Here is a 10,806-nt window from a genome sequence, read left to right as displayed (position 1 = left end):
TCCTCCCCCCACCCGCCAAAAAAAAAAAAATCACGTGTCTCAAGCTGCTGAGCCTTTAAGAATAAAAAAAAATGCAGCCGACATCACAAGATTCACAATAAATATTATGGAAGCTGGCAGCACTGGACAGTAGTAATAAAATTTGCAAAACCATTCCTTTGACTAAGAAAAACAATTACAAGAAAATATTTCTCCCCAAGTGGCCTGTATCTTAAATTTGTGCTAAAAACTTTAAAATAAAAAAACCCTCCTAAATGTACCACAGATGTTGGATCCTTGTAAATGTGTCTTATTTGGTGTTTTTTCTTCTTCTTCTTCAATTGAGAATCTGAAAATTTGGGTGCATCTTAAATTCAAGGGCATCATCTATTCAAAGGAATACAGTAAATGGTTTAAGTGCCTAATTCTCTTGGACCCAAGGCAGGGGTCAGCAATTTGTGGCCCACAGGCTAGATCCAGCCTCTGGAACTATCTGATCCAGGCCATACACATGGGGCTTCAGAGGCAGGGGGGCTTCAGCAGCTGTCGCTTTCCCATCCCACACACCTAAGGCTATATCTACACTAGAACATTTAGGGCAGTTAAGAGGAAACACCTCAAGGTCTGAAGTCAATGACCATAAAACAAAGGATGTAAGGAAGCACAGTTTGTGCTGGGAAGCCTGTCTAACCTCTCTTAACTGAACAGTTAGTCCAATAAAAGATATTGCCAAAAAATCCTTGCCTCTCATAACATAAAAGCACAATAAACCTCTGGGTGGAGGCTCTCATTAGCACCAACAGTTACCTTTGCTTGCTACAGCTTCCTTGGAATCAAAGATTCAGAAACTGAAGGCCTCTAACTCCTGATCAAAAGCCTCCACACCGAGTTATCACATTTCAATATATGTACATTGATGTCACCCTGTAGTTGATTGGCCCTAACTGTCCGGAGTCCCCTAAAAACCAGTGGATTTTAAGCTTGAAAATGTCAGATGTTCAAAAATACAGAGGCAGACAGTCTTCTGAAAATCCCACAAGGCACCTATCTGCTTCCTCAGTTACCTAAATACCTTTAAAAATCTGGCCTTGCAACCTTTTTTAAATTGGGATTCTTACTCCCAAACCATTTATGAGCTTTTGAAAATTTTAGCCCTTCATCTTCTCACTTTAAATGTCCAGTCATGAAATTTGTTATTAGCTAAACAGAAAAAAATTAAATGAAATGATGATTAATTAATAAGTCTTCTTCTTGGAACATGCCTAATGCCATAAAAGGGGCTGTGCTGTATATCTCATTTTGGATGTTGTTGTCCTTAATAAAAAAATACAAAGAAAAAGAACCATAGTGCCTCTTACCTCTTCAAGTTTTTCCACTCGGCCTATCAACTTTGTTGTGACTGAGTGCAGCTTGAGTAGGTCTAAGCCATAGAAAGCATTTTCTAGCATCTCTATGATGGAGGAGAGCTATAAAACAAAAGACAGCATAGAGTTAGTCAAGTCAAGATGGCATTTACCTTTCTCTACTAGTTTAAGAGCAGGCACACCAGTTTGGTTGGAAGATGAAATTTTCCATTTCTGCAGCCAGGAGAATTTTAGTTCAAGAAACCATGTGCAGGTCTGAGTAGAGAGTTTTAGATACTTATGTAAATAAAAATAGCATGTTCATTCACACTAACACCACAGTCAGAAGATGCTGTAAGGATATACACTGATATCTAGTTGGCACTGGAAGGTTTAAAAAATTATTCCCATCAACAGAATGATATTACATAGTTGGGTGCTTGACAGTTTGAATGGTTAAATCCTTTTTCTAGCATCTACCACTGATCGATATTCAAGAAAGGTCCTTAAACAAAGAGGACCATTGTTCAGTTCTTGTGTGGCTATTATTCCTAGTAGAAAAAAACCCAAACAAACCTAAAATCAAGACAAAGATGTGGATACAGTGATGTATGAATAATGAAACTGCATCAGCTGTGGTTTTGAAGTGTTCTCCTACACATTAGGGAAGATGGTGCAGCTATTGCCAAGGGAACCTTCTGCTTCTATCTGGACACACCAAGAAAATAAGCTGGCTCATGGCTTTCCAGAACTTCTAGTCCCAGCTACAACCCAGCAGCGTACAGTTCCACAGGATGAAAGAGATACATAAACTGCCACAGAACTTGAAGAAGGTCAGGAACAAGTTGTGGATGGTAGAAATCATTCATGGGACAAGCACAACACTGCATTCAGCTCCATACACAACCTGTCCACACACCCAGGATGTGCCAGATAACCACCTGTGAATATGGTCAGCAGCCAACAAGGTGGACACTAAATGAAATTCAATCCCCATGCAGTAGTGCTGTGATATGGAGGAAACCAGCTCCATAGATGAGGAAACCCCAATAGATATATATTTAAATATTTCATTTCAACAGGCAGGGATTGTGATTCACCATTCCTTCCTTCCTACTGGAAGTGCTACATCACCTGCTGTTAACTGTTCTATGATCCTGAGAGTCGGTACTAGACATCTAGGATTCACACAGCAATATCCCTTCATCGTCTATCTCAAGTTTGCTCCAAGCAAAGTTGGCTTCAATTTTCAGACAGGTGCTGTATATCAAAAATGTCTTTGATTAAAAAATTATGAGCTTCAACCATCCTGAGGATAAATACCAGCTTCCCTGTTGAGACTTGTGCGTGTATTTATAAAGCAGTCATTTAGAAGAACTATGTGACTTCATCTCTCCTCCATAAAATTCTGCAGCTAATTAAGTGAAAAGCATTTATGAGATTACACTCCTAAACAAGAATCTTGGACTCTTTCTGGTCACTCTTCTCAAGGATCACTTAAGCCTTCTAACTCACTACAAGGCTCAGAATAAAAGGGGTACAAGGAAATGCAGGTTGCATCACTCACCGTCTCTACAAAACTGGGCACAGCTCACCCATTATGACTGTTACCAATGATATTACTGTCAAGCTACATGCATTTCTTATGAAGCCTGCCTGTTGGACAGCTACAGTATTCCAGTCTCTGCTATGGATCAGTTCCAGCCCATCTCTCATTATTCAGAGACCATCAGAATAATGACAGGGAGCATCAGATCCACTCATAGGTACATAAAAAGGGGGGGTATGCGCACACGTCTGCGTCTGTGGCTGACAGGTGATTAACCCTGGATTCGCTTGTCATGGCCACAGCACCTGCCAGGGAGGTCTGAGTCATGAGTGAAAAGTTTCCACTGAACATTTGAGGCTACATCACCTCAGCTACATCTTGTCCCACTGGCGTTTTGTCTGCCATCTGGACCCATGGGTTTGTGTGCAGTACTGCATGCAACTACCAGCACCGCAACAAATGATGGAGCACCAGTGGAGGGTGCCCACAATAGCTGCTCCCCACCCTGTTCAGTGGGTGCTATGTTGCCCTTGCAGCCAAACATCTGTCAACCCCAGGTGATCCTCCTTTACTCTGCCAGCTAACTAAGCACCCCTCTGCCTATCACCAACCCCCCTTCAGCTCCTACGAGGGTGGCTATCATAGAGGACATTCTGGTTTTCTGCTACTCTGTCCTCTACTGAATACAAAACTGACAGCTTATGTCCTCTATTTTTCTGAAAAACAGAGAACATAAAGACATTGCTTTTCAAACAATAGAGGACAGAAGACAACCGGACTGTCCTCTATGATAACCACCCTAGCTCCTACACCATATCTCCTCCTCAGAAGTGTTCCACAGCCAATAATCCCTGTCCTTCATTCTCCAGCTCATTCCTACTGTACAGTATCACCCCATCACGGTTCATGCCCCATGACACTACTGTGCAGTACTAAAGAGCTACTGCGCAGTATGTATCTTGTGTAGATGCGGCCACTGGTTCAAATCTGCACTTTATCAATACTTGTTTATCCTAAATGCTCTTGAGAAGTTGTTTATCTTGAAATGAACTGGTGGTCTCCTGTGTTAATGGGCTGGGACCTCTGTAACAAGTAAACACTGATCCCATACCTAGAGTTTAGATGTAGTTGGAAGGTGCACAAACTAGACTGGACATTCCCTTCCAAACTACGTTCTCTGCACTAGTGCAGACCTGTTGTATTTAGGTTCCTACATTTTCTTTGATTCTCATTCCCAGGGGGCTATACTCTTCAAGTATGAGCTTCAAGTTTCAACCTCCAAAGCAAACTTCAGTCAGAACTGCTGCATTTCACCTAGTTTCACAGAAGCAGCAGAAATTGCCAGTTTCACTCAAGAGGTTTACGAACTACCACTTTTTTGTGAATAATTTAGGCTGAGGTTTTGAATGTGTAATGAACACCTGAAGTCAGAAGCATTGGGTAAGGTTTCGGTTTTCTGTAATAAAGTATGTATATAAAGCTCAGCCTGAGTCCCTCAGAAACTTAAACTCCATTGCAAAGCTGCATCTTAAAAGGGTTAATGCAACCATTAGATATATAAATACGAAGAAGTAAGAAAGTTATCTTATTTCTGCATATATTGGGTACAGCTCTGACATCCACATTTTTAAAAAGATGTTGAAAACTTGGAAAGTATGCAGAGAAGAGCCACAAAAGTAATTTGAGTGCTGGGGGAGAGAAGGGAGACAGAGGAGGCCTGACAGTAAGGAACTCAAAAGAGATCAATCTGTTCAACCTATCAAAAGGAAGATCAAAAGATGAACTGATTGTGGAGTATAAATATCTTTCCAGAGAGAAAACCCAGAACACCAAAGAGCTTTTTAATCTAGCAGGGAAATGCATAACAAGAACCAATGGGAGTTAAAGCCACACAAGTTCAAAATTAGAAATAAGGCACAGTTTTTTAGACACTGAAAGCTACAAACTGCCAAGAGAAGCAGTGTCTTCAGATCAAGACCATATGCTTCTCTGAAAGAGATGTCCGAGCCAAACCCAGAGGATCCCTCTTAGCCTTAACACCTATGAATCTGTGAATTATTTCCCAAGATAAACATTAAAAAAAAAAATAGAACTGCATGTCTTTACACTTCCTTGGCCTCAGCTCAGGCAAAAAAAAAAAAGGGGGAAAAGGACAAAATAATTAAAATAATAAGACAATCAGTGAAGGTAAATTTCCCTGGCAAGCCTGACACTAGGAAATACTGCCATTGAGTGAGAAATCTTGATCTCACAACTCCTGCAGCTCGATTCCTCCAGTTAAAAAAAAGTTTTGGATAAACTTTGTGAAATGACTGGATTTGGATCCTGGTGCAATGAGCTGGCAGACTTCATTCCAGTTCCTAGATGACAAGAATCCACACCACAGCTGGCAGCAGTCATTTCCCTTGAGGGAAGCCTCGGCAGAGGCCAAGCGCTGACCTAGCCATGGAGACTGAACTCCTCCTCCTAGAGGCAGGCAGGATTTGAGGACACAGGATATAGGCAGGCAAGGAACTTAGGACAGAAACTCACACTGCTGTTGCCTGTCCTATACTTATTTGTGGATACAGAAGACTTTAGCATCCGAGTCTGTCATTCTAGTCCAAGACAAACAAATTGAGAAAACTAAATAGGAGAATGCTGTTTTTGCATAAGGATGCACTGATTCTCTGGGCAAAATCCTTTGAGTGGTGGCTGTGAACACCGAAAGGAGCCTTCCCTGGCACCGAGTCACCATGCAAAACCAAACACATACCATGCCATGAACAGTCGTGTAACAATCTACCCATGCACAATTCTTACTCTATAGACACCTTCCATAGTACCAGCTCCTCAGAGAATAGTCTTCCTGCTAGACCAGGCAATGAACAGGAAAACTAAGCAAAATTTAGCTCAAGTGGCAGATCCAGTAGCACTGGATACTGGATGCAAAGCCAGTCTAATTCAGAACCGGCACCAAGCTATTTGGAATGGAAAAAACAAAAGTGGTTCTACTCATCACAGAAGTACAAGATGGTGGTGCTGAGATGTTTTTGCCATAATGGTCCTGGAGGTAAGTGAAAGGCAAGAATGCTTGTGAGTGATGTCTTGTATTAGACCAACTGTATGGCTGTCATAGACATACTTCCTCAGGCCTCTAAGTACAAGATGGAAGAGACCTTCAGACTTGGGAAGTTATGTAGCTCATCCTCAACCTAGACCAAGATTCTTCACTTTAATAATACTCTTATACATATGTGTTATACTGTTTTTTTCCCACAGAGGAGCCCAACATACTTAACAGGCCCTCTGCCTGGATCAGTCTCTCTACTAGCAGTGAAACACAACAGCCAGTTAACAGAGCAAAGTGACCTACCTGTTCACACACTCACTTGCAACAAGTTGCAAATCATGGAATGTAGCAACCTATTAAAGTCTGTTAGGAGATAACCCTCTACTCAAAGGGAATGACTGCCACACCACAAGGGCACTCAACACATGCTAAATGGCTTGAACATACATCTGCTTGCATGTTAACCACGCTTCATGTTAAGTTGAGTGTGTGACACCACTAGCCAGTATTTCTTGATAATATGACAAATACATCCATGTCTTTAATTCAGCCCTTTCCCACACATAAGTGAGAATTGTAAGCACTTGGAGCACCAGAGGAAACAGACTGAACTAAGGAACAAGGGTCAGCATTCCCAGTAAATCAGCTGTAGTCTGCTCATTAAAATCACTCCCATAAAGCTGTGCTGAGCAGGATTTCTGTATAAACCATTCTGACACAAAAGCTGATAAGAGAAAATTAAGTTATAAAAAAGAAGCATTACTTAATTGCAGTACAAAAATCAGAAAGAAGAAACTACCAATGTCATGGGTAACTGGTGCCTCCTGAGACTTGGAGGGCACAGTTTGTGGGTGGCAGAAGTGGGGTGGCAAGTGGTGACCACCTGCAGAAGCCAGCAGCAGGGTGGCGAGCGGCGACCACCTGCAGAAGCTGGCATTGGCATTGGCACAGCGAGCGGCAACTGCCTGCAGAAGCTGGCAACAGCCGCCAATCTTGGGGGGGCCTACCCCCCGCCCACCATACTCCCCCTCTACCAGTCGCCTATAACCAGCCTGAAAGAGGGTACAGCATCTGCTGTGGACACAATATACTTTCAGGGCAACATTCACTTCTCCGATTTACACTCTACATTGTAGATATATATATTTCACCCCACTCTGCATACACCTTATCTCCTAATGTCAGTATGTAGCACCATACTGAGTAAGTACAAGTCAGGCTGGGGAGATGTAGTCTGTGGATCAAAATTATAGAGACATTGCAAAGAAAAATGAAACTTTTCAGTTGTCTGTGAATATTTTAACATGTGCTGGCAGGTGGCAGCAATTTTCTGTATACAGACAGGGCTTTTGAACATTACCATAATCAAGGCTCATCTTTTGACACAGAATTGTCACCACTAGTTTTACCAGGGAAGGCAACCTAGCTAGCTAGGTGTTTATATCACAAATCAAGTTCTCCTCCAGGGGCCAGGCCAACCCGCTTTTAATTGCACACTGTCCTTCATGGAACTTGCTACCACTAATAAATAGGAGTCAGAAAATGAACTCTGCTGATACCTTGAGATCACTGCTTTCTGCTTCTCGGAGCTTCTTCAATCTGAAATCCCCCTCGCAAGGATTCAGAGCAGAAGGTGGAGCCACGCAGGCACACTTGCAGTCAGGTCCTGAAGTGATGGTTTCCACGGTATAGAAATCCTCTGCTTTGAAAGTGCCTTCATTAATCCTTTGGCATGCCCCACGGCCCAGAGGTCTGACCACACACTTACACTGACAGTTTGAGCCTTCAGAGACGGCCTTCACCTTGTCATAGTCACCTAGCAACTGATCACAAAAAAAATAAAATAAAAGCTGTAAAGTGTCAGTTTGTGTCTACACCAAGGTTTTACTTTTTGTTTTTTCTTTGCTCTTTGTTCTGTGAAGTTTCTGAGAAAAAGGCTCAAGGACTCCAAACCTTTGAAAAATAGGTCACTGCTTACACTAATTGCTGACTCTATGTGTTTGCTTGGCTTTCTGCTCTTCAGCAATTTGAGAAAGATGGATTTCTGATGGGGTGTTTTTCTTTCACTTGTTCAGTCTCAAACTACTCTTATCTACAAAGTGCTGGGCAAAATTAAATTTAAACAGAGGGACAAACCTACCACAGTATATTTTAAATACACCAGTCCTATCAGATAAGAGTTTACCCACTGCTATCTCCTACAAGATTCATTATAAACAGGGGGGGGTTCGAGATTAAGGGGTTAAATGATGTTGTGTGATAAGATATAAATGTAAGGCACTTTCTGGCTGGTAAAATGTAATTTCTAATAACCTTGTACAATTCCAAGAATTTCCTTTATGGAGATTCATAGACATCAATCCTGAAATTGAAGCACAAAAATAACTTGGCGGCGTGTTTTCAATATCCGTGTGTGCTGGACATTTCCATGGATAGATACATTCCTCTGTACATCTGCCAAATGTAATAGAGAACACAGCCCTGAACTCCTGCTGCTTTCATTCAGACGGCATATTCCTGCATCCCAGTCGATCCTGTGACACGCTCCATTCATAATTCCCTATACAGTTCCCTGGTCACTTGGGGAGTTAGGGGATTACTAGTTAATTGCACACTAACAAAAGGATGAACATGAATAACTAATTTTCCAACTAGTCATTATAGTGGGATTTATGCTTTGCCAATCCCTTGATCATCGATAAACAGGGAAAAAATAGCCTACCATAAAACTTTCCCATAAATAAACCTGCCCCCCAAAGCAGTTCAGATGGCTAAAGCCACACGTGCTCTTTTGCCACCTCTCTGTCACTGAAGCTTCTTCACCTCAGAGCAGGGAGGGACTGAATGGGGACACAAGTCCTACCAGACAGTGATTCTCAACCGGGATCCCACAACACCCTGGGGTACCACAAATCTTTTAAGGATGCCACACAATGTTAGCACTGTTAGGTGTACCAACACCTACACGATTCACAGCATTAAACTCTGTGAACACAAACAGGAATCCTGAGTGTCACTAGCATTGTGACCTGCTGTGAGCTTTCTACGTCCTTTGCAACCAAAGAATTGCTCTGTTATTCTTCCCTATAGTATAAGATTATTAGAAAATATATTTTACTAACCAAGATATGGGTTACATTTATGTCTGATCCCACAGCATCACTTAACCCCCTTAACTTCTAAGAACCCCATGTACAATGAATCTTGCAGGAAGCGAAGAGTTCAATGGATTAAACTCTTATCTGATAGGATCAATGTATTTAAAATATACTGGCATTTTCCAAGGGTGACCTTTGAGTATCAGAACATAGGAAGAGCCATTCACTGGGGTAGCCCCCAGGTCCATCTTGCCCAGTCTCCTGTGTCACAAGGGGACAGAGAGCAGATGCTGAAAGGGAGAGTGAACTGGGTCTGACCAGGGTTTTTCCCATGCCCACTGTTCCTGTCTCACTTGCAGCCTCCAGCATTTAAGGTCTAGGAAATTCTGATTCAGAGGCTCCTATCCCCAGTGTCACAAGCATCCTGACCTGCTGTGGGCTTTCCTTCCATGTTCTTCACAACTGAAGAATCACTCTGTTATTTTTCCCCACAGTACGAAATTATTAGAAGCTATATTTTACATGCCAGTATGTGGGTTACATTTATATCTTGTCCCACAGCATCCCTTAGCCCCTTAATTTCTAAGTACCCCATTTATAATGCTCAACAGCTACTGATGCACCAGTCCTCCAAGAATGTGTCTAATCCCTCTTTTTTTTAGTCTGGCTAAGCTGCCAGCTTCCATGGCATCTGCTGGCACCAAGTTCCACCCTTGAATGACATGCCGTGTGAAAAGAAAACATAGAACAAAACACAAAAAACTTCCTTTCATCTGTTTCAAACCTACAGCCCTCTCGTTTCACAACGTGACCCCTAGTTCTCATCTTCCTAGAGCGGAAATCAAATCCCTACCGACTTTCTCTTTGCCGTTCCAAACAGGCATCCCTAGTGCCAAGTGTTCAGACCTGCTGCCGGCTTTCTAGGTACTTTGCAACCGAAGAACTGCTCTGTTAGTTTGTCCCCGTTGTTTGAGACTATTAGACATTATATTTTATCAGCCAGGATACAGGCTATATTTACAGCTTATCCCACAACATCATTTAACCCCTTAGTTTCTAAGAACCTCATTTCTCATGACACAAACAGGCATCCCTAATGTCGCGTATCCTGCCCTGCTGCGGGCTTTCTAGGATCTTCACAACCAGAGAATCGCTCTGTTATTTTCCCCCGTAGTACAAGACTGTTTGAAATGACTACCAGCCAGGATGCAGGTTACATTTATATCTGATGCCATGGCATCCCTTAACCCCTTACTTTCTAAAAACTGCACTGATAACGCTCAGCAGCTACCGATGTGTCCTCCAAGGGCACATCCAATCCTTTTGAAGTCTGGCTAAAGAGCCAGCTTCTGCAGCACCTGATGGCCCCGAGTGCCACCCCTGAATGACACGCTTTCCTAGGGCCTCCTCGTTTCAGGGCCTGACCCTCATCTCGTCTTGTGAGAGCGGGGCAACAGGAAATCCCTCCTGGCTTTCTCTCCGCCGTTCCGAGCAGGCACCCGGAGTGCCAGGCACAGTGCCCGGTGCTGCGGGCCTGCTGGCTTCACGCCACCCACGAGCCCACGGGGGAAAGTGAAGGGCTGGTGTTTTCCGAGGGGTCCCAGCAGCCCGAGTCCTGCCGTGGCAGGCGAGAGCGGTGACGCCAGGGCGGCCCGTACCTGGGACAGGATGTTCTCCTGGTTGTCCGCCTCGTTTTGCAGCGGCTCATCCTCGGTGACTGCCTCGGGCGGCGCGGTCGCGGTCGCGGGCCCGCTGGGCCCGGCCGGGGGGGCGGCGGTCGGGGGC

General features: G+C 43.4%; 1 protein-coding gene across 1 annotated transcript in view; it reads right to left on the bottom strand.

Annotated features, from left to right (window-relative positions):
* OLFML2B (olfactomedin like 2B) overlaps window positions 1-10,805 on the bottom strand; it is a gene marked incomplete at its 5' end in the record, with an annotated part of 146,013 nt that extends 135,208 nt beyond the window's left edge. Inside the window, 3 exons of the mRNA XM_019528357.1 lie at window positions 1,338-1,445; window positions 7,483-7,746; window positions 10,680-10,805. Of these exons, the coding sequence (XP_019383902.1) occupies window positions 1,338-1,445; window positions 7,483-7,746; window positions 10,680-10,805 (498 nt within the window). The remainder of the gene's footprint in view (window positions 1-1,337; window positions 1,446-7,482; window positions 7,747-10,679) is intronic.
* Window position 10,806: the final 1 nt, after the last annotated feature.

This window comes from Gavialis gangeticus, unplaced genomic scaffold (assembly GCF_001723915.1).
Source record: "Gavialis gangeticus isolate Ggan-Ray unplaced genomic scaffold, GavGan_comp1, whole genome shotgun sequence".
NCBI lineage: Eukaryota > Metazoa > Chordata > Crocodylia > Gavialidae > Gavialis > Gavialis gangeticus.
Note: the sequence above shows the minus strand (reverse complement) of the source record. Positions and strands in the feature narration are given on the sequence as shown.